Source organism: Helicoverpa zea, chromosome 16, assembly GCF_022581195.2.
Source record: "Helicoverpa zea isolate HzStark_Cry1AcR chromosome 16, ilHelZeax1.1, whole genome shotgun sequence".
Lineage (NCBI taxonomy): Eukaryota > Metazoa > Arthropoda > Insecta > Lepidoptera > Noctuidae > Helicoverpa > Helicoverpa zea.
The window spans coordinates 3,763,124-3,788,825 of record NC_061467.1 but is presented as its reverse complement, the minus strand read 5'-3'; the positions used below and the strand labels follow the sequence as shown (position 1 = coordinate 3,788,825).

The following is a 25,702-nucleotide window of genomic DNA, read 5'->3' as shown; positions in this document are numbered from 1 at the left end:
TTAAAGAAATTTGTACTATTGAAGGTAGGCTTTCCCGAAGTTTTGCAGAATGATTTGTTGTAAAGGGTTCATTTAGGACCATTCGTATTGTTTTGATACTGAATAAGGCTACATCATGGATGTCGTCAATCTCATTGACCGCACACACGACGTAATGTGTCACCATGTAGGTAAACAAAAGAGCGTCGTACAGTGATAATGTGGTGACGGTACTGTCAGGCGTAGGTACCTCGGAGGAGATGCGCGTCAGGGCTCACAGCTCCACGGGCTCCAGACTGCGGCGCCCGAGGGCCAGTCGGGACGCACACGGCGCGACTGCAGCACGCCTCCCCTCCACCGCGCGACGCGCGAACACCGCTTATCTCTTATCATAATAAAAATGATACATCAAATTACCTCACTAGTACTCAGATAATGAACACTCCAGCAGTGATAATAACGCCTTCAGTACCGATTTGATTCGATTTTACGATACTAATTTTCGGGAGATTTTCTTATTTTGTTACTTTCCTGAAACGAGTATGAGCGCGTGCATAGAACTTTAGATGCAAAGTGACAAAGTTTCTGTGACTGTATTCGTGTGATGCTAAAAATGAAACCGATATTGTTAGCGGTGACCTGCACGCTGGTGTTCATGAGTATCGAGTGTACTCCCTGCTCCAGGGTGCAGAGCGTGGACATAACTGATGGAGTGAAGTACGAGAATTCTTCTATTGTATACGATGGGACAGAGTATAAGTCTGGTACGTGGTATGAGCTGGAGGAGAACGGCACGGCCCTCGTGTTAGGGTGTCCCTGTATTGGAAGGAAGTGTTTGCATCGATGTTGTAGTCCCGGGAGTGCGTTTGTGCAGGGACAGTGTGCGGAGACTGACGCGAGTGCTATAAACCCTTTCAACCCGCCCGTGTACAACGGGAAGGTGGTGTCGAGCGTGCAGGCGCATCAGCACTTCTTCTACCTGTACCAGCGACCCTGCATCGACAGCTACTTGGTGGACTCGGCCGCAGCTGGCGAAGAGCTTTATATTCAACAGGTAATATTCATTGCTATAGCCGTTTCTTATTAGTCACTAACGTACTTTGCAATAAGTAGGTACCTATTATTTGGAGGCTCTATGAAAAGGCCGATAAGCCTTAACGTTTCTAAGAGACATTGCGTATAAACTTCAAAAGAAAAGTGAGTATTTAAGGTAGCGTGATTGTAGGTCATCTAAAATCTATTTCCATATTACGGTTACTCCAAGTAAGAATCAGTTTAGTGAAAATGTATTAAACAACATAAATAAAGTTATGTAGTGTAAAGTAGTCATTGAATATAGGTAAATTGAACATAAGCATGTCTGATATTAATTCCCCAATCGTTAAAATATATTTACCCAGCTTAGCGCGTTTTCTACAAACTCTACCGAATTTATTTATAAATTGACGTTACAAAAAAAGAGTGTCCTGTGTTAGCAGCTAAAATACCGGTGTAAACTAGCACAGTCCGACATAAACAAAAATTACCTAATTATTTATTTTCTACGCTCGCAACGAAAATGCCTCTAATTTTAGTCGCAAAATTCCATGGAAAACATGAGTGGACGTTAATCCATTGAGCAAATGAGACACCTTATCGTACCATGATTCATTGGGTCCATTGTGAAGTTAAGGAGGAAATATATTAAACTTTGCGAAATACGTAATTGATAAACACGTCATTCAATTGTTGTTTATTTCCGATTGTGAAGGCGTTTCAACAGCTTAATGCTAATTTAGTGCAATGTAGGATTCTGTACAAAGAAGAATAAAAAAGACACAACATGAAATCAATAAAACAAGAAAGAAAATGCTTGTCATACCATCCTTGAATTTAGTCTTCTCGAGTTGAAAATTCAAGAAAATAATTCACAAAAAAACTTCTCTCCCTTCTCGGAAAAGTAAATAAGTAACCAGTGTTGCTTCTTTAGACAGTTAAGATAATAAATATGTAGGTATATTCGGGAGTCATGTATAGGACATATTTTGATAATTGAACTCATCGCAGATCTTATTGAGTAAGTAGAACACATCAGACTTTAAATACGATTATCAGTATAATGAATGTATTCTTTACAAGTTTATAAAAAAATAAGTATTTGCAGCATCATAAGACAGTAAAATACATACGAAGATAATGTTATCTACGATCCTGACAGTGAAGAGTTCTCGTTGCATTACATCTGTAAACTAAGAATGTATACCTAATATTTAATTTTTCTTTCCTTTTTGATACTTCTTTCCTTAAGGCTTTTCCTTTCTTTGGGGCGCACGAAAGATACCGTTTAGCATGTTTAAAGTCAGATTATGTGCGCCATCTCCGTATATTTTCAGCATCGTTTATATTATATCTCATCTGCTTAGTTTTGTTCTGATCAAAAGGAAAGAAAATTTGCAGACGAACATGTAAAAATAGTGTCAAATTCTTATTGACATCACATCTTTTCTATTTCCTCCGATATTTTTTTCGACCATTCCTAAACAAAATTCTTACAAGCAGATAAACAAGGGAAGTTTTGATTAGTTTGAGAGTTTCTATCCACTCGTCATACCACAAAAGACAATTATCTACTCGTACATGTGAAGTACGGCAAGAAGTTATCCTCAGATGAATATTAATCACCATTTATCTACGTAGGTAATTTGGTAAAGCATTTTTGACACTCCTTGTACGATAGAAGATCTATTTGCTAGTCTAGTGTGTTAGCGTAGTGGCATAAAACAATAGGGTTTCACACAATTAAGTACCTATTTGATCAATAGACGAACGTTAGTATGGTCATCAGAATTATGATGTTGTCTAATATTGTCGCTAATGTCTGCGGTAGTAGTGTGTGGCATTTTGTTCCCTCGTTCCCTTTCGTTGATATGAGTAATAGAGTACTTACTTAGTATTTTTTTTTTCGGAAAATGATGAACTATAAGTACAAGTGGTCAATAAGAAACTATACATATATGTAGTATGTTAGATGTCATCGGGATGTTTTATTAATTAAAAATTCGTTACATACTTACATAACTTTACTTTGGTATGCGGTAAGCTATAATTTTAGGTAGGAATTTAACGGTTTGTTTAAAAAGAGATTAGTTAATTTGATTAATGATAAGTTAAGAGAGAGATAAGTTAAGTTAATTTGATTATGAGTGACCGTTCCGTGTGTAAACAATGGTCTTAATTGTGTTTATATTAAAATGTTTTCAATTTACTCAGTTAATTGGGCATTATGATATCTAAAAAGTCCAGACAATGGTTATCAAATATCAATAGCTTAAATTAATAACGACAACGACAGTGCTTACGAGATTAATAACGCATCATATTCAAATGAATCGTAGACTAATTTATACATATTTGAATTACACTTATTATCAAAATACTAACTGACCGGCTTCGAATCCAACCAGATGCAATGCAACTGAGTCCAAAAAGTAGCGATCTACATGACCAAAACCCTATAACCGGCACAAATCAGCACACTGCGAACGCTAAAACCAAATAGAGTTAGGTATAACCAATTACAACATACACAATACAACCCTACTTCATCTGCTGTTTTTGCTGGTAAGAAGAAGGGGCGCAACCCCCGGAGTCTCCTTGATAATACTGGTTGTCAGACTTTCTGGCTTCTAACTGAAAACAGGCAAATATAGCCAGAACCAACAATTTAACATAGGTGCCTTCGAAACACTTAAGCTTGCCAGTGGTCGTGGTGAATTAAAATCATTTTCAGGAAATTACCGCTCCTGAAAATCGTTTAAGGCCGTTTTAATTCAGCGTTATCAGACAATTTGGACCCAAAAGGTTTGTTAATTGTTTCCGAGATAATTGAATTGTTTATTGTTAAGAATGTCAAATATTTCACTCTACCCTGTAATTGATAAGCATATGAACTGGAATGCTTTTGTATGCTTACGTACAAAGTAATTAAACGTTAACATAATATTTCGGATATCTTTTGGAGGGCATACCAACCAACTGCGTGTCTTTGTGGTCACTACATGTATATTACTACACTATATTTTTTTTACATAGGTATTAGGTACGTGGCATACGAATGTCTGATGAGTTAGCAAACTGCCACAGATTACTAAATAGTTATGGCAAAACTTTGATTTTGATTCTCACTCTTTGTATAAATAGGTACGCACATAAATAATGAATCAAGCTAAACCCAAAATCTCTCGCACGGCCTATGACTAATGATCCGGCTTTTAGTCGAAATTGGCTTTTTAAAGCTTTTAAAATTTAATTCAGCCGACCTACGTAACCCCCTAAATGGTTGTGCTCTTTTTGGGTGTTGATTTTAGACATAAATTCAGTCCTAAAAAAAGTTTCAGGACCCAGCCACAGATTACCTTAGGTATTTGTACAAAATACCTACTGTGTATGATTTTCTCAGAACTGCAAACCTATAAACAGGTGACAGTGACTATCCCAATTTCTAAACATAAATAACTAAAAAAAGAAATTGTAAACAAAGTATTGTATTGTCTCGTACCACTATCTTATCTAAATGGGTGCGCCCAGCAAATGCTTGGAAACAGTCATATGGATCAGACATAAATATACCAAGATAACATTAAAAACTTAGGTTAAAAATAACAATAGACGTTTTAAGGAGATATTTTTTAAAACGGTTGCTTCATTGGAATAGATAAGTAGGTACCACTGGTTTTTCTCGTAGGTAAGAAGAATGACGAATTGTTACAAATCGTACGAGGTATTCTATTCGTCATATGTGGTTTTTTCATCATCTTGAAGAAGTCCCGCTGTTTTTCACAGGGTTTAGATACCTATATCATACTTCTGCCGGTATCCAATCTTATTTGAGTCACATTTCTTTATCTTCTAGTAAGTGCCTATAGTATATCTTTAATTCCCTGGGGCTTTTTCAAGTCTGACGGCCTTACCTATATTATGAATATCTATGCCTGCGCATATGTATGTAAATTGACATCAAGACAGTTATTTTCCATTCGGTTCCCGAGGAAATTGAATGGAACTTGTGCTTTTTTTAGTCGTGGGACTTGGGCAAAGAATGTTATGTTCTGACTTTACATAACTAAACGTGTAAGTTTGTTGCCGACAAGTCGCTAAGTGGTTTATTAAAACAATACAATGCGCATTGTTTAACCCTATAGTGTAATATTGAAGTTAGTGGTAATGATCGGTGCAAACCACAAGCTCACTTCGCTAGCAAAGAGTGACTTGGAAAAGTTTTGGAAAAAAATTGTCTTTAGTTTTAAAATAATTCAAACCACGGTAGGGGTTTGTGGAACCAATTAATCACATTAGATATTTTTGTTACATTGCTGATATTTGCTGTTAATTTATTTGGGCACCTCACATTTTATATTTGACCGTAAATATTTATTTGGCCCACGACCATGACGAAATTCCCAATATAAAACCGTTTTGTCAGCGGCCATGAAATACCAGGAATTCAGTAGGCAGTGCGTATTTAAAAATTATCATATCCGCGGACACAAACAATTGCCTATCGTTACCTACGCTTCGGAGTATTATGCACATTATTATATAGATGGTGTTTTTTAAATATTATACACCCCATGCCTGAAAAGCATTTGCACTTTGGAAGCTATACTAAAACCTTATAGAAAATTTAATTATAAAAAGCAATAATTGACAGACATTATATGTACTTATTTTTTGTGTCGAACTTGTTAGCGGACTATCAGGAGCAGTCTACAGCTGCGGTAAAAGTCTAGTCTGTTATAAAATCACTTAATCTGCTACAATTTTTCAAGCTAAAGCTAGTAGATATAAAATTAAAAACAAATCTTTTTAAGGTTTTATATCAACGCTCTAAAAAGAAGAAAAATTTTTGGCTGATAGCCAAAAATTTTTCTTATAACTTACAACCTCATTTTATACACTTTATATGATAGTGAAAGCCTGTACTTACATAAAAAGGATAATAAATCATTGTTCACGAGCTGATCTCAGTGGGATCATTCTACAGACGGAGTGTCCCAACAGCAAATATGACAAATATATTTCAGAATAAAGCACTCTTCTCCATTTTACAAAGCTTGCAACAACTATGTACCTAAGTATGTATATGCAAACTTCATGTTTAGCCGTTTCTAAGTAAACATTCAAAGATACTAGAATGTATTAAAAGATTAAGTATTCCCAAATTAGTTGTATGAACCTACTTACTTACCTACATAATTCAAAATAAGAATTCCTTTGGAGGACGCAACTAACTTAATAGCGGACATAATTTATGTCATAGATAGATGCTTAGTATTACTACATTATTTTATTTCGTGTAGATTAAGACCTTGACCTAACAAAGTATTATTACAGCGGATAGATAACAGTTAACATGAAAACTAGTTCCAACAAAATTCATTCACCAAACATCCTCTAAGGAATACGCTTAATATGCTTCAGCGAAACTGTTCATTTTCTACTTTTTTTGTTCGTTAATATCTGCATGCTGAATATAAAGAATATGGTCTCCGTATGTATTACGAAAAATTGGTAAGATCATTTAATTCCTCTGGATCGGTATGTACTTAACACAATTGCCATTTCATATACAAGCTGTTGATTTGCATGCGTGCCATAGTCAAGGACATGATTATACTAATGATTCTCAACCCAAATCAACAAAAAAATTGGTGCGAAAATTTTTGATTTTAATTTTTTTTCGGAAATTCGTCAATGTCACTTACCCGTTTTCAAACTCGGCGCGTATGTTACTGGCCTCAAAACCGTGCTGCTCCCTCACACAAACGCGAACACAAAGCATACGCAACGATTATTCATTAATTTCATTCATAAAATTGGATTACTTCTGAAATACTACGACATTACAATGACAAAAAAAACAGTGCATATTAGCTATTTCCCGTCTACTGTATTTCCAATCGATTATTTACGTATTTTATGTCCTCCTCCTGAAGTATGGCACAAATGCAAATCAACACCTTGTATAGGTACTTAAGCACTTAATATGAACTTATATTTAAAATATAGCCTTTTATTCGTCAGAATTTAGTTAACAATGGTGGAAATGGGCTGTGAATCAGACTAGCATACAATGTTTCCTTTGAAATTTAAAATGTACTTTGCTGAAATCGTGCATGCAACACAAATTAAATACGTTTGTGTAAAGCCGAAAACCACAATAAATTATGAAAATATTGGACCGTAAATGTGGTATTTTCCAAACAATTCTTGTTAACGAATTATTTCTGTTATATTTTGCAGTCTCTTTGTTCCCGACAAAATATTTACTTGAAATGAGCCAAATTTTCACAAAGCGTGTTCTTACGTAACTAGAGTATGTAACGTAAACGTTTTAAGGGCGATGTTTTTATAAAATATGTAGTGTAATAGTGTTTGTTGTTACAAGTGGCTTGTGTAGCCTTTATACCGTGAGAATGTTCCGTTTCCGAAGGTCTTCTACACAGCAGGCAGTGATTGACACTATTAGTAATCTAGGTTACACAAATTAAAAGATCACTACATCATTTTTTTATAAAGAAGACAAACTTAGGCTTCTTAGGTTTCATAGTTTCTTTATTCTTATTATAATTTTTTGCATTAAAAAAAACTTACCTAATAAACAATTCTCGAAAAGATTATTTTAGAAAACTGCACTATGCTTAGGATTCTTAGGTTTCATAGTTTCTTTATTCTTATTATAATTTTTTGCATTAAAAAAAACTTACCTAATAAACAAGTCTCGAAAAGATTATTTTAGAAAACTGCACTATGAACATAAAATAATTAATTAAATGTAGAAGTACATTTATGCAAACGCTCTGTCTGTACGCAATATCGTCTGAAATAAGTTGAGCTGTAAGTAATTCGAATATCACTTGAAACGAGTGGCCAGTCGCCAATTGAACAAAGGCCTATTCATTTACGTATTCTTATCTTTTTCTCCTTTTAACGGCTGTCACACACCACATCCACCCAACAAAGTATAAGAAACATTTTACCTTTTTTGCCTCACGTGTGGCTCATAATATGCTACATCATCATCCTCATCCTCCGAGCCTTTTTCCCAATCATGTTGGGGTCGGCTTCCAGTCTAACCGGATTCAGCTGAGTACCAGTGCTTTACAAGAAGCGACTGCCTATCTGACCTCCTCAACCCAGTTACCTGGGCAACCCGATACCCCTTGGTTAGACTGGTGTCAGACTTACTGGCTTCTGACTACCCGTAACGACTGCCAAGGATGTTCAATAACAGCCGGGACCTACAGTTTAACGTGCCATCCGAAACACAGCCAATGGTGTCTAAGATATACTTAGAAAGTACATACAAACTTAGAAAAGTTGCATTGGTACTTGCCTGACCTGGGATCGAACCCGCGCCCTCATACTTGAGAGGTTGGTCCTTTTACCCACTAGGCCACCACGACTTTTTTCATAATATGCTACATATGTACAAGTAATTTATCATTTATGAAAAAGCATGACATGTTCATACCTCTAGGTATCGTAACACGAAAAAAAATGTGATAACACATTTTTCCTTTAAAAATTGTCTATGCTTAGGCTATAACGGCGTGTAGGGCGTATATTAAATTATTACGCAGTAAATATTTAAAGAAATTAATGTGAAAGCTTTTCGCGTTGTTTCTAATATATTAAGTAAAAATGTTGGGTAAAAAGAACCTAATAAGGTAAGTAAATTATGGGTGCGAGAATAATTTAAATTCGGGCCGAAAAGTGCTGGAGTGGAGACCACGGACTAGCAAGCGCAGCGTAGGTCCTAGGTCGTCCACCAACGAGGTGGACAGACGACTTTATAAAGGTCGCCGGAAGACGCTGGATGCAGGTCGCTTCCAACAGGTATCTGTGGAGATCAAAGGGGGAGGCCTATGTTCAGCAGTGGACGTCCTATGGCTGAGATGATGATGATGATAATTTAAATTCAACGATGTGTAAAAGAGTCCTGGGTTTTGCGGAAACTTATGCTATAAATACTGAACATAAGTACCTGTTGCAACAAATACGTTATGGATTCTCACGATGTTTATTATTTTTCACTCTAGAACGTAATAAACGTATCAGTACGATCTCTATTGTTTATGGCTATTTTTAGCAGTGATGTTAACAATATCGATGGGGCAGCATCGATTAAAATCTTGAAGCCCTTGAATCATGAAAATAAAACCATTTGGAGCTTTTTGAGAGTGGTTTGATTATTTTGGCAGATATCGAGGTTTTCTATTTTATTTTGTTGATTGAATCAAAAGAAAATGTATGGTATGATGTGACTCAGAAATGATGGGAGATATCTTATACTTTTCCAATGAAATCTTCAGAAACCTACCCAATCGCCTTCGTTTTATTAATATTCGTCTCCACAGACATTTTTAATAACATTCCTAAGTACCTATTTCATAAATCATAGTCTACATCTGAGATAAGTGGGTGACTTGTGTGTGGGCCCTTAAATATTATAATAGGTATCCTAGAAATAATATTAGGATGGCTATTTTTGTACTAAGGGAAAAATGATCTTTGTGTTTTTCATGCCACCTATAAAGACGTAATATTTACCCACATTGCATATTTCTAGTGGGTATTTATTGTTCTAAAAGACAGCAATGTCGATATAATTCTGTCTACATACTTAACTGCTTGGGTATACATATACACTATATCCTTTCACTGAAAAAGCAAATGGAAATAACAATCAAGTTTCTATATGTATAAACTACTTACTGAAGTACCTATAATTCATCGTAACCCTAAATCCAACCTTTAAAATAAACGTCATCATCATCATCATCATCATCAGCCTATCGCAGTCCACTGCTGGACATAGGCCTCTCCAAGTGCACGCCACTGAGATCGATTTTCGGCTTCTCGCATCCAGCTCCTGCCAGCTGATTTAGCTTTAAATAGCTAACACAATGCAAGCTTTCATTAATTTATGCTTTATTTAATACATGCCTATGTGCCGCCTGGCGTGAAGAGAATTAATTTCCTGCTAACATAAAATATTTTTTACAATTGTTTGTAACAATATGTTCCTTTTTTTAATAGCACGAGGACCGAAAAACCATAAATTTTATCGTCTCTACAAAGTTAAAACGTTATCACTTATTTTCCAAAAGCTTTTCGTGATTTTTCCATTCTTTATTGACATTATTTCATACGCATTGAAATTGAAATGAGTTGTCAAAAAAAAACGAGATTGTAAGTCAAAAAAACTTGTTAAAAAAAGATGACAATTTATTTAGGCAATTATTTTTTCAGAACCGTTTCAACTGCTGAATGGAAAATATCGTTTATGCACTAAGATTTTTGATGACTAGGTACAAATTTTAAGTATGAACATAAAACCATGTTAATATTTCGTAATTGCGCGTTAAACACGAATTAAAACATGACTGCAGTCGCAAAATAATCAAGGTTTAGTCATGTAATGGCAGAATTCCATGTGAATTTCAGGCATGCCATCAACAAAAGGTTAGCTTGGTTGTTACCTGCGTATAATAAAATCTACTGCAGTATTTAAACTTTCACGTTTCTTATTGTACGGGTCCTTCGGGGCTCTATAATAAACTTCCATACTGCAGTTTAATTTTATGACACAGCGTTATTGCTTTTATCTCTGTAGTTTATAATAAAAAAATGCTATTCGTAAATATTTAATTTTAAGAAAGTTTTAAAGTAGAATAAGACAAGATTAAACACGACTTAAAAAAAAAACAGGTACATGATCTTAATTGGGGTAGGTAAAAGATGCATTCAGTACCTACGTTTTGTTAGTAAGTAATAACTGTACCAATGACGTGCATTGCTTTCTAAACGAGGTATTTCTGCAGCATCTGCTAACATTATTCCTTGAAATCATAAGATCTAGATCTAAGTCTCGGAATTCTTCTGTTGAAGATAATGTCAGTCGAATAAATGAATACAGGTTTATTCACTTCAATACGTTACTCGATCAAACATGGGAAATGGATATAAGCAAGTATATGACTGATCGCTCGATCGATGAATACAAATTCATTTGAACCCCCTGAAATACACCGGCGCTTTCATTTTGTGTTAGACTGCTTTGAATTTATGACTAATATTTTATTTCTGAAAAAAGACATTTTGACAAAGACGGTTTTTAAATTGAAATATATGTAATCTGTGAAAATCTGTCAGAAAATTATTACCTAAGTACTCTATTATCATCGTCACTACTATAGTAATAACGTAATAAATTGTACATTGAAGTTTGCACGAGGCCGAAGTCCGATACACGATGCTATCATTAATCGTGAAATGCCTCGTAAACCATAGATATTGACAAGCGAGTCAATTAATCGGGAAGTCCCAAGATAATCTGTGCTCATATATCCGTGTTCCGATATAATCCAACCACAGACGTTGATTTAATATAAGCTCTAAAACATTTTCACTTTGCATGTCCACATCTATTTCTTAGATGTCTGTGGTATGCATGTGATAGAAACAAAACGCTGCTCGTAAATCTGAGCATAAGCTTCAACGATAAGCGTTTTGTTCGTTCTACGACGATACTAAGAATTCGTTGGAATCGGTAGCGTAATGTGCTCCAGGTTTTAAATGATTTTCTTCTTTTTATTGTCTTTTTTTACCAAGTATCTTCTGTGTAATTAGTTACTGTTAGCCTCAGGGTATTCGTATTCCTACTAGGTTTAAAGCTAAGCTAAAATCCCGATTACAGCTCAGACACGGTTCAAAATACAAAAATAAATGTTACACATATTTTGTGCATTATTAAAATATTTCATTAGGCCCATCTACCACGGAATATTATCATACAGACTTTTATAATAATGAAACCAAACTGACAGTGGTATAGCAACAAAAACAGTTTTGCGTAATTTTAATCATAGCTGACCGTCCCCTAACGACACGCCATTAATTTCAATTACACACAAAATATACCTACACGATATATCATATCACGACATCAAATGGCATAATGTAATTAATGGTTTCAGCTTTCAGTGTTATTATAGTAATAAAAAGCGCCTCGAATAACTAAACAACAATTAAACAATAATCCGTTAAATGAAATGTAATTAAAAGGCCTCATAAAATGTTAAACTCTGGGCTTCAGGGTTCAGGGGTTGAGAATAAAACGATCCGTTTATTCCCCACTCAGTATAGTCACAACTATCACTTTAACAACGCCACTATTCACTTTCACTGCTACGGGATACTTTCGAAGACCGTTACTGTTTCTTCTTCTGGAAAAATTGTACAGCTCCATCTATGATCCAAATGTAGAACTAAATGGTGTTTATTTTTAAAAATTCAAATATTTTGACATTAAAATACGTCATAGACGGAACGGCCTAACGGCCTGTATCGTGGTATATAACCTCGTTGAACTTAATATATCAAACCTCGTTAAACATAAATGTTCTGCGATAAGGGCATTTCCACACGATCAATACAGATCCAATAATTTTGAATTGTGTCCGAGCAGGAAACATATTGGGAGCGCCCATAAATCAGAACAGTTTGTATGAGCCTGAATAATAAATACAGTAAAACCGCCTTTACCACCAAGGTATGTAAGGTGTATGAATTGTTGTAGCAAAAATTTTAACTTAATCTGCAACCCAAACTTGAGAAAGTAATAAAAGTTTCAGGCTGCTTGCTGCCTACATGTTGGTAGCGCAACAAATCTTGCAGATGCAAACCAGTGCAGGGAATCTATTCAGTTTCTCATTCAAAATCCATAAAGCGCAGCGCTATACTTATCGCTAAGAATTGCTACTTTTTTTCTTAACCCTATCAACATTTTGAGAACCTTAGGCTACTTTTATGGATTTTATCGCGGTATTTAATTCCGACATTTCTGATCCTTTACACTTTGTAAAGTGTAAAGGATGTAGCATCCATGGTCACGGGCACACTTATAGTTCCACCTGCTTGGAACCCCATCATAGAAACTATTAAATTCAAATCCAAGCCAAAAACTGCTAGACTTAGTCAACAAAATGTAGGCTGATCGAGACGACCAACACCTTAGATGACCCCTTTGAAAAATGTAGAATGTTAGTAATTAATTTTTCTTTTTGTTTAGAATGGCACACTGTTCGAGGTATCTACAGGAGGACCAATATGGCATGACCCCGGCTCCTATTGCGTGGAAATGTATTTCAACGAGAACAGTTCCGAAGCTGGCCGGCTGGTAGCCGGCGTCTGTTTTGAAGATGTGGTCACGGATGACAGTCCTGTTCTCTACACTGCGTATGCTGTTGGTAAGACTCCTTTCAAACTTCTTGTATGTTGTTTAGGATAATATTCCTTACAAAGTTTTTTGCCGTATAAGTTGTGTTGCCACGGCGGAATTCCGTTTTCTCAGAGAAACCAATGAGAGTTTTGATTAGAATATTTCATAATTTTAGTTTCACCTACCAAGTTCTATATCCTTTCTATGTATCTACTTAAATGTGCTCACTTTCTATGTATCTACTTAACTGGTAGGAGAGGCGAACAACTCAAACAAGTAGGTACAGGTGTTACGCTATAATCATGGGCGATGACAGCACATTAATCTTACACTGACAACCTCATTAGAAGACGAGCCCAAACTACCAATATTTCCTTCACGATGTCTTGGAACAAAACGTCGTAAATACCGGTTAATTACTTCCAATTTCCAAGTTTATAGGTCGTTTCATTTTTAAACGAGCGTTAGTTTCCTCGTCAAAACAACACGTTGTTGATACTACAGGGCAATAGGATATCTTTTACGAGCGATGGGATAGGCTAACTGTGCCCTTAATTAAGCGTGTAAGTACATACTTGGGCACACTTAACGGCCACTAAAGTTTCGTCCATGAATATTGATCGATCACTTTTAAAAGTGTGTACCGCTAAACGTGACATAATGGACGGTCGTTAGGTAATACCACTTAAAGGTGAAAGACAGGTTTTAACGTTTGTGCTTACTTTTACTTATGCTTAACAACATAATTTGTAAAATAGCTTATTATACTGCACTACACTTAACTGTTGCAGTAACACATGATAGCAAGTGCAAAAATGACACGGAAAACTGAAGTTTATTTTCAGCAAATAAAAGTTAAAACTTTCGTGGAACAAAGGAATCTCCGAACGAATTGGTTTTTCATGGCATCGAAGATAGATCGTTGTCTATTTCTCACACAGTAGAGTAGATGTGCAAACCTACTGAATAGATGGAATGGCACATTTTGCTCAGTTCACTCTTAATCTTAACCTTTTACTGCATTTTATTCCTTCGAAATGAAATGTCGCAAAATATCCCTAGTAACAAGCTCGATATACGTTGACGTGATAGGTGTCAGGTGCATTGCATTGCGTAAGCGCAGTCGGTAATAACCCCCGTCACCACTCTAATGCGGATAAACATTAAATTGTTTAATTGAACTAAGACTAACTACGTGTACCTACATAGGTACTTAATTCATCATCGAAAAATTATCACAAACTCGTAATTTTCCACAGAACGGACCATAGGACTAATTTTTGTTGGACGAGCCATTTCATTAATAAGAATAATTACTAGTAACATTAAATCTAATACCCAGATTATTTCTTGTGGGACTGCTTTTGAATTAATAGGCGATAAAACAGCGTCTCTCATGCGTTGCGTACGTTTGCCAACGATTTTGTATGGCTGTAAAAGTTATTATAGGCTAGTCGTATTCCACGCGTTCATAGCGTACAAAACGACAAGTTCATTACTGCAAATAACTAAAATAGTTTTCGATTCTGAAAGATACAGTCGTCGCAGATGCACTGACGTGTGTCGTGCGCCTGCACATGTTACGTAGTAACTATTATAGTAATCTGTGCATAAACTATACACACATACATTAGGAATTTGATTTTTCAGGATTCATATTATATTTATTGGATTAGAGACGTAATTTGAAAAGAGCCATATATGTAGGTATTAACTGTTACTGATTACTTAGTTCTGAATTCAATTCTATCAACCAAAAGCATAAAGTAGAAAGTTTCCCAGAATAAGTACTTGATTAGAAAAATTTAACAATCATTTTTGTTCCAGGTTTAATCCTGTCAGTGCCGTTTCTGCTGGCTACATTCCTGATCTATGCATTTATTCCTGAGCTGCGGAACCTGCACGGCATGTGTCTGATGGCGTACTGCGGCGGTCTCATCGTGGCCTACCCGTTCCTGGCTTATCTCAAGCTCCATGTTGGCAGAGTAGGCGTCGCCATGACAGGCTGCTTAGTTGTTGGTAAGTTTGCGGTAAACTTCGGTTCTTGTTTCTTCTTTAAATACTTCGGGGAAAATATTGCTGTTTAATAGCTCGAGGCATCGTCTTGATACCTGTGGATAATGATGGCTGACGCCAGAAACATAACTAAGAAAGTTTTATTCTTCTGCTTCTAAGCCTTTAAAAATACTCAAAGCTAGGTTTTAAGTCACCTGATATTGTGGCGTGTTACAAAGTATGACTCAAAAAACAAACACGCGCGTCTGGTGCATGCTCAATTACACATCGTCCATATCATAAAGGAATAACAACTTTAAATCGATACTTATGTACCCCTCACGGCATGTTTCATACCAATTCAGTCCCTACACTTTCGTCTTTAAATTGACTCCGTCTATTTTATACTCCCTAGCGAATTGGAGAACTCTATAAACAGCCCTAACTAGCTATACACACTTATTTCCTGGCCACAAATTCTACATTAACTTTTCGACTCAATATTCCAATAATATCGAATGTTCCATTAATCGAAATCGAGAACTGAAGCTATTATCCAGAACTCATTTCGATTTGATAGAATCGTGTAGGCTTATGGTCAGTTTTATCGATGCTTTAATAATGGCGCCAATTCCATTGTGAATTGTTGGCTGCATCGATTTTTATGTTAGTTTTCATCGTCATGTGGTTTCTACTCCAGATATGTTTTGTGGCTAGCGTGTGCAAAAGCATGGCCTCTGTTTAATAGGTACAGTTTGGTTTTTGGCTTATCTTTCCGTCGTCCGTGGTTTTAGTCAAATCCCTGTAGGCTAAAGTCTTAAATGTAAATCGATATAATATCGGTCTTATGATTATTCAAGGAATTACACGATATTGGGTTAAATACTACAACGGCCATTCTCATTCCTGATTTTATCGCCTGCTCATAAAATATTTGATTAAATCTGCGTAACTTTGAGTGTATAGTTAAGCCTGCCCTTATTTCATTTGGCAGATTAGAAGTGTCCGCTGGGCGCTATCTTAAAGTGGCAAACTGGCAATAAGTAATGGTAACTTCAAAACTAGTTAGTGATTAATGCAAAATAATTGAATTATATTAAAATAGATTTAGGTTAGGTACATGCCTTGAAAAATTGCTCGATTTTATTTAAAATTAAGTATTAATTAAAAAGTCAAAATAGAAAAACTAAGTGCTATTCCATAACCTTAATTTCTAAACATTAGAATGACCCAAATATTTAAACAAAACAACAACTGACCTAATTTAGGGCACTATCCGTTGTCCTTCTTGTCACTAATGGCCCTCATTAGTAGTACAGCAAGCAACTAATCAGTGATAAGTAGCTACTTATCTAGCGTAGAGTCAGTAAACAATCCGTCTTACTTTCACAGCGTACTACATATCACGGCTAATTTCCTGAATAATTACGGACCACCACACCCTGCATTGTTAGCAATAGACGTAATTAACCGAAGTGTATTAGCACTGATATTGTACCTGTTAATGTAATTAAAAAACATGTTTACCCGCCACCATAACTTGACTCATAATAGTGGCTGTTGTTGAAAAGAATAATGTCAGATGTCAACGTTGTCACAAGCAGAATTCGGCCATTTCCATATCGTCCCACATTTCGTCGCGAGTCTAGCTATGCTGGGTATGTGAATACATTAGTTCGTGCACACGGAAATAGCACGTTCAGCCATTATTAATAATATCATTTATTTTATGACTAAGTAAAAGTTTGTTAATTTGAATAATTTTATTCAAAAGCTAAATTAAGTTTGAGCCTAATTAAATTTTCGTGCACTCCTGAACACAAATAACTGCTGTGAATATTAGGCCAATCCCAGGAGAGGGACGGAACAAACTTATGAAAATTCATGCCATTTTCATTAATTTCTTTGGGTGTGTTCCAGCTCTGAATCCTAAACGGTTCGTGAAGTAAGGTTTTGAAGAAAGGTTTATAGGAACGTAAATATTCTGATTTCCTTCACAATTTGCCAATTTGCGAAGATAGTCTTATTGCGTCACACTACTTACATTATTCTTCCCTAAACAAATGTGATCGCTTTGGCTTTGTAGAAATTCAAAGTTTCAATCCTGCTATATCCGTGAAAAAAATATGTATAAGAAAACCTGGCAATCCAACTAAAAGAGCCTCCAATTTAAATAAACCTTAAACAAAAAAAAAATACCTCTTTAGATAGAAATACGTGGTGAGAGATAAGATAAGCTTCTGAACTGAAAAGCGATATTACATAAATTTTCTCAAAGTTCTGACTACCGATTGTGCTACTCCTGACATAATAATTTGTTTAAATGTAATTTATCTTGTCTCCGACGAGACACGCCGCCTACGGCACTGGTGTTCACGATTCGCACTCTACAGGAGGTTAACAAACCAACGTGACCCAGTCAATTGATCGCAACCACTTCAGAATGTGATCTTATTTCATCTTAATGATGTAACACACCTAGTTTTTAGGAGACAAGGAACAGTGTAGGTGTAGTCGTAGATTACTTGTCTTATGGGCATGGGAACGAAACCCGGTTCTCTGTGAGAATGAGTCGTGTGTTTAGTTTGTTAAATTCTCTTTCTGCCAGAAACAAACAATTTTTAAAGCTATTTTTGAGTTTTTCAACAAACTTTGTTAAAATTTTTACATGTTTTGTTATAGTAACTGGTTATGGCGTTTTATGTAACTTTCCAGAGTTTGAATCTGAATAGGTTCGCATTTGTCAATTGGTAGACATTTGGCAAACGACTTCATTTGATAATTTATTACGTTTTGGCTGGGAAGTCGAAAATTAATCAAATTAGCTCTCGAACAAACAGTGCAATATTTATTTTGACAAGGAACACGGGCATACAAAAATAATTAATCTTCCCTCTGAAATAGTTCATTTATTATATATTTCTAACGATTGAACGAGCATTTATTTCTGGAGATAATTATTTATCCATATCTACTAATTAATTGTGTTTTGGATATCGAATAGAATAGACGCAGTCTATGCCCAAAAAAACTCGCTGTCGCTTTTTTTTTTTAAAAAAAAAACTCGCAATTTCCAAATCTAATGATGACTGTACCACATGCTTTGTAAAACCAAACAAGACTGCTGAACTTATGAGTCAGATTCAATCCTATCTTCCTGCCAGCCCAAATGACTGGCCGGAAATTTTAATTAAAATATATTATTTTCATTGAATATTTCGCAATACCTACGCATTTTTAATGATAAAGCTATTAATAAACTTCTGAGAAGTAGCTTCGTCATTTGTGGTTGTTTTATTCGATTGGTTTCAGGCAAATTATTTCTCGATAGACTAGAGTTAGTTGTATGACGTAGGTTTCAAAGGTCACTGATTTCAGACAAACAATAACTAAGAATAGGTTTTATATCAATCCTTTATTTAATAAACCAGTTTTAGCTCAAAATAATGTGAGGCATTGTTCAAAAATCTAGGAATAAGCCAGTAAAACTCATACCCAATACTTATCGTATATTTACGAGCCATATCGCCCGCGGAATCGACACGAACATTTCAACCGCCTACCATTTCCTCGTAACTGCTACAAATCCACACAATATCTCTTATTTGATTTTCGAACGAAAGAAAAAAAACATTGATGTCAGCCAGCCAGATGGTTCACTTCCAATGCAATTTGTGAAAGCTATTAGTTTTGTTGCCTGGTGCATGTGTTACTAGCGTAGACGATCCACAAAATTCTAGTCTATGTTTTTGTGAAAGTGCTGGCTACAAAATTGCGAAATACGGTTTTCTGAATCGGGATTACTCTTTGTAGTCGCTCAAATGTTTTGAACCAGCTCGTGGAATCTAAATACGTCTGAACAAAAGAACATCAGCATAATTAACTATTGCACCTGATTAACGACTCAAGGGCTTGATCAAAAGGGAATTGTTCTCTGGCGCACATTAGGAATTCTTGTGTGTTGGGTGAGTGGGTGTCTTTCACTAAACATAGAAGGCGTATCCACCTACACAAATTGGCTCCAGAGGTAAATGGGTACATGCAATTCAATGAAAATACGTGAGCCTCTATAGGCAGTGAAATAAGTAAGAGCAGTTAAATAAGTAAGAGATCTATGTAGGTACTTTTCATAAAGTCACCTTGCCTTTGCTCCAGTTAGATCAAAAAGATTTGATGTTGCAATATTTAAACTAAGTATTTGTTTTTCTCCTCAAACTCACGAATGTCGCGTCAATATATTCCGAGAAGCTCGATAGCTGACCCACATTTCAATTAAAGGGATTCTCACACCTTTTGTTTATTATCTTTTAATACCTGTAGCATGGTTATCGTTTGTTGTGTTTCCTTTCATCTTTAGTGTATTGACGCCGAATTATTTCCTCTCAGCAATGTGGTTCCTTAATTTGTTTTTTTTTACGTTTATTTATATTTTTCAGCGTTCATCGTTTACTACGCATTCCAAACGAGTTTCTTCTGGCTCAACGTCATGTGTTTCGATATATGGAGGACTTTCAGGTAAATAGCTATGAAATCATTTAAAATTCCATAACTCTACAGCGATGATATAAAATCGTTTACATAAAGAGGAGATATATTCTTCTTATAACAATACTTTTGTGAAACGTTTTGTCTTCAATATTTCATCGACAAGATTTTGCGTAGAAGTTGTATGGAACATCTGATAAAACAAAGCAGGAGTTTCATCATTTATCGGATACACATGTTATACAAATATAACCGATAGCTGGAGAATATGTGTGTATGTATGTACAACATGATAATAACCGCTGGCGGAAATCTGCCACGCTGAGACCGCGCGAGCGGATAGCGAGGTTTCATATCGCGTGGGAAACCAATACTTTGTAAAAAGATAGCCAATTTCGCGGCTGGACCTTTGACGGTTTCGCCCACGCGAAATGGTATCGTTATTTTAAGCGTTTTTTATAGACTATCGTTGCTTTTAGGATAGATTTATTTTTATAATGTGAGTTTATTTTAGGTCGGCATCTAAGTTAAATATTTAGGAACAGAATGTCCATTTCAATCATGATGGCACTAAAATAGCATTTGTACTTCGAATGACAGACGAAAAGCGTTTGCAAATCAAAATAGACAGTTTATTTTTAGATTTTTAACAGTAAAAATAGAATGTTTTTGCCGCATTGTTCTAGACACTTTACCTTCGTAGTTGTTGTTTTTATTGATCCAAATGAACGACCGGTATATAAAAAAACCGTGCATGCTACACGCGGGCACTAGTATTTATAATTAGCGCTCCTTATGAATAACAATAAGGACTTTCCTGCGGTACGAAATAGTGTTTATTTTCCTCTTTATTCTTGAGGCAGGAAAATTGTTAAAGTTCAGTAATATTATGAAGTTTTGTCCTATTCATTCAAGAGTTATTCAATTATCTGAACAACTTACTTGTAATTGGACATTTCATTAATCATTGTTATGCGATACGCGTGACATATGATATATTGATCAATTACCAAGTGTTCCGGAAATGAATACAACGTGAATTGAATGAGCGTAGGGGTCGATTCAGGATGGCAATATTTTCATTTAACATGCTCGCTTGTATAACATCTTAGGTGGAGCCTTTTATATAAACCGTAGGTTCCCTATATTTTCTGCCTATAAAAATATAAAATAGAATGGGTTAAAAGAGTGTCATCGTTTTAAGTACGGTTACCAAAAATCGTTTAACACTTCAATCGTGAAACCATAACGATCAAATAAACTTGGCGATTTTATGTGAATATACACCGTAACCTGATTACTATAAGTATGTGTACATTTGTGATAACAACTGCTAATCTTTACGGTCCTATTCCCCTTCTAGTGGAGTGGGTCTTCATTATCATCGTATTAAGGTTACTAGATGATATGCCCGCTATAACAGATTTAAGGACTGTGTACACCAAATGCGAATACTTCTGATAGATACTTCAATTTTTAATGTCGCAAAATAATTGGCAATGCCAGCGGAAAAATAATTCTCCACAACGGTTTTTGAATAGAATTTATTTAAGCTCTGACAATCGTGAAATCTCTGAAGTCAAATAATTTTCATATCTAAAAGTGATATCGACAGTATTGGCATATTTACCCAACACAATGCACCATCTCGCGACTCAGCGGTTTTTGTTTCGTTATTCCGTTTTTTTCAGTTATTCGATATTCAAAATTAATTCGACACTCTAATTACCTACTTACTGACGTATGCCTTGGATTGCAGATCAGCCACGCCGTGTCAGATGGGTTGCAGCAGCCACCTGTAGGTCCCTAAGCCTAGCTTACAGGTCGATGTCTGTAATGGCATGATGGTCGTGTGCTGCATCTGCTCGTGAATGCTAGATCATGCTCGTTTATGTTCAACCACAGATTAAAAGGTCACAGATTTATTGTTTATGGTTTTGCTGTGATGGAAGTTCGCGCTGAATGTTTTTTGAACTTTTTAAAATGCTGCCATTTTTTTACATTTGTTCATTTTAATTATTGAATATTTAATAAAGGGGTCTTATTTCTCGAAATTATGAAGAACTCAAGGAGATCCTTCAACAATTCTTCAATTTCAGTGCTATGTTAAGCCCTTGTTTCTTTCGCCTTTTCCCAACCAAAATGCGCCAAGTTACTTCTGAGATGAACTCTGGAGACGAAAACTCTTTGTTTATCATAAGAAATGGCGCCGACATTCTCTATTATTGTTTTTCTTGCGTCACGCTCATCAAGTATATGACGATACATTCTAGTGAAATATGACAGGGAAAGATTCGAAGAAGATATTCCCTGTAGTTGAAGTGAGCTTCTTATAGCATATCGCATGAAGTGGTCTGTGTACTTTTTAATTTCGTGGTTATTAACGTTCGGTGTTAACACTTGCCAGTTCAATGTTGTTATTAAGCGAACACGACATGTCAATAACACGCATTTTAACATTATTATTTGTTAGATAGGTGCGGTTATAGAGATATGGAGGGTATTATGCATTCGACGAGTATCGCCTCATTTGCAGCTGACATAATATTAGATTACCGTGCATTATCAACGGACAGGATAATTAGGAATTAACGTTGTTGAAACTAATTGCTATTTGTGACAACGTGTTAATTGGAGATAGGAGAATATACGGTTCGTTCTGGAATAATAAACATTTATGGAAAAGATTAGCCTGCCAAATTGTTGAAATTCGAACCTTTTAAATAATGTATGATATCTACTCAAAAACCAATCAATTATCACAATGTTAAATTTAATATGTATTGGTCTTTGCGTACCTTTTTCAGAACTCTGTTTTCGTATTTCAGGCGTGGTGGATTCATACGAATACTTTCATTCAATTACTCAGTAGAGGTCAGTCAACTTAGTTATAAAGGAAGTGTAAAGACAGCTGAGTGAGTAAACATATAGTAGAACTTGTGTAGATTGCATCGATATTTATTACGCTAGTAAGTTCATTCATTCTAATTAGATTTTTTATATTTTACGTAGATTGTTGCATTCAGTATGTTTAGAAAAAAGTATTTTAAAAAACGTAAACGGCACGGGTAAAGAGAATTGATTGCGCTTTTCAATGCAAAACAAAATAATCATTCGCTCCAGGTTTTCGTTCAACTGTCGAGAGTAAAAGAATGTGTTGAGAGTTATCTCACTTTGAAGCGATCTCAAGGTAACTTGCGTATAATTTTGGTCTAGTTCAAGATTTAGATTTTGTTGCATATTATTTTAAAATTGAAGGTTTTCTTCCGCGAAACTGTGGCTGAATTCCTAGCCAGGTGAAATCTAGAATAGAGAGATGTTCTACGAAAAGTTTGACCTTTGATTAAATAAATACGGAATGTTTTAAATCGAAGTGGGTGACCGATGAAATAGCGGGTGAATCTTTTTTTTGTGTTGTGTCGCCTAGATTTTGTTGCAGCGGTTTTCCTATATTGCAACCGACGTGTTTTATTGGGGTCGGTCGATAAAAACACTGTTTGTAGTTTTACTGCGAGAATTATGATTTTATATTTTTATTTCATTTATTTGCTTTGTTTTGGAAGCAAAGTTGACATTTTCTTTATTCACGTTACTTCTTATATGTAGTAGCGTATTTATTAAGTAGTTAAAGCATCATTTATTCATATAGCGTTAATTGAATGAGTATTACACGTAGTGACGTAGTCTCTTAAAATACGTAGAAATATGCAGTAGGTACGTAGTTAGATATAGAACTTGTTCACGGTTATTTTTAACGCTGTTGTTAATATGTTTGCTTACTTCTAAGGTGTTTATGTAGTTAGTTTGAGATCTTCCGTAATATTTGTTACATGGTTAACGTTTATTACAACCACGTGTAATAGTTTGAGTCACTTCTCATTCATACATATTTTAAATGGTTAAAATGTTTTAATTTACAGTATTGTTTGTACGCATAAGTGAGCCCCCGAGTTTGTAGTAGTATCTAATCTAATATAAAATAAAAATGTAGATACCGTTTACAAATTATTTAAAAATGCACTTCTAAAAGTAAAAAGTAATAAAAGAGGCTAGAGGCATTATTACCTTCAAATGATTATTTTATTAAAAAACAAAACTCTAAAGAGTACTTAGTGTTAAAAGTTCGTATCGGCACGATTACTTTCAAAGTGTTATATAACATTAACATTGCATTAGGGATTATCTCAATTATCTTCGAAGGTCGTTTCACCATAAAACAAAATGTAGCGATAAAATCTGATGTGACTTCAACATAAATTAATTAAAATGAAATGATAATATTGGACTCATTTGTATATAATACTGATATATAGGTATTCATGTTTTAATTATGTTTCTAATGCTTCCTATTGAAGAGTTGGGACTTTAGCTCAACAGTCGCAAAGGTAAGGTGAAACTTGTAAATACATAGTTGCCTGTTAGTTATAAAGTGCTAATTGTATTTCCCTGTATATTTTTGTAATGAATCACGGTGCAAATACGTCAATGTGCTGAAAAATAATAAGGAAACCATAAACTGGTTTTAACCAGTATTATAATATATCGTAGAATATGCATTAAGAATAGTTGTGTCGTGCTTTTGTTCTATCGCGACATTTAATGATAAACTCTTTGCTACGATACAGCTACGCGCTACGAGAAAGTTATTGCTACCTTTAACTTAAGAGCTACGAGTCGTAGCCGCGGTTACGAGCGTCGTGCTCGTAGCAAACATTAAATACATTATACTTACTTTCTTACTTTAGTGTAGGAAAGCTGTTGTGTTATTAAATTATGTTTCGAAAAGATGTTTTAAATAAACTTTCTTATTAGTATTTAACTTCATACCTAGATATTATTTCGTCAATTTATGGTTAGACCCTTAAAAGGAAAGTAACATTTTTAACGCATAAAGGTAGTCTACGTAAAATGAAACTTTATACAATATCCAATACGGAATTTAATCCATCCCATAGGCCTATTCAATTTAAGACGGAGCCTCAGTTATATTCGGGTCATGTTATTTATAGCTTTAATAGTTTCAAGGCAAATGTAGTGGAAATAATAGGTATTGAAATAATAATTTCCATTAATCTTAGAGCTGAATGTGGGCAGGCATGACTGTAAATGTTAGGCTATAATTAGTGTTATTATGTAAGAAACCTTGACCCACAAAAATTCACAGAATAAACTACATTTACAATTAAAAAATCCGACAGTAATTACGCCAAAACACGCCTGTACAAAATTACCATAAACTGTCCCAATTTTTTTTGTACTTACCACCATGTCAACGATAATCTGCTGGGGTAAATACCTCGGCCTCCTTTCAATTGCAGATCTTATAAAAACTTTGTTAAAAATAACAGTGGCTATCGGGGAGGCAGCACGAACAAGCGGCGGGAGAGAAGGCGGTTCCTTCTGTACGGGCTGTACGCGTGGGGAGTGCCTCTTGTCCTCACTGGACTCACGGCGGCCATGCAGTTCAGTGACCTGCCCAACCACATCATCAAACCTGGCTTTGGGACTAAACGATGCTGGTTTGTTGGTAAGACTTCATTTTTCCTCCAGACAAGTACTTTTTAAAACGTCATCATCTCCTGAGCCTTTTCTCAACTATGTTGGGGTCGTCTTTCAGTCTAATCGGATTCAGCTGAGTACCAGTGTTTTACAAGGAGCGACTGCCTATCTGACCTCCTCAACCCAGTTACCTGGATAACCCGATACCTACGATACGTTTTAAAACGTAGGTAGTTTAAAACCTACCTAAGAATATAGAAGAACTTTCATTAACATAGCGTGACTCGCCCATTTCCGAGACTCAACGCTAATTTATGTTTTCTCAGAACAATGTCTTCTTTTAAATGGTACGTAAAACAATGTAACCGCAAAAGAAATAAGTAACTACTTATTATAAATGGAACACTTTGTATATGACATTCACATCGGGAACAGTAAAGTCGTTCTTTTAGTGCTATAAATAATATTTATATTTGTGTA

General features: G+C 35.4%; 1 protein-coding gene across 4 annotated transcripts in view; it reads left to right on the top strand.

The window, feature by feature from the left end:
* Window positions 1–25,702, top strand: part of LOC124637591 (G-protein coupled receptor Mth2-like) — a 36,833-nt gene continuing 11,131 nt past the window's right edge. The window contains exons 1-6 of one of the 4 annotated variants that reach the window (XM_047174176.1): window positions 1–1,033; window positions 13,094–13,271; window positions 15,071–15,262; window positions 19,675–19,753; window positions 21,483–21,521; window positions 25,072–25,250. In XM_047174176.1, coding sequence (XP_047030132.1) covers window positions 584–1,033; window positions 13,094–13,271; window positions 15,071–15,262; window positions 19,675–19,753; window positions 21,483–21,521; window positions 25,072–25,250 — 1,117 coding nt within the window. In that variant the 5' untranslated portion in view covers window positions 1–583. Of the gene's footprint in view, window positions 1,034–13,093; window positions 13,272–15,070; window positions 15,263–19,674; window positions 19,754–21,482; window positions 21,522–25,041; window positions 25,251–25,702 lie in introns of all 4 variants that reach the window. The other 3 variants (XM_047174174.1, XM_047174177.1, XM_047174178.1) reach the window with 3 other exon arrangements.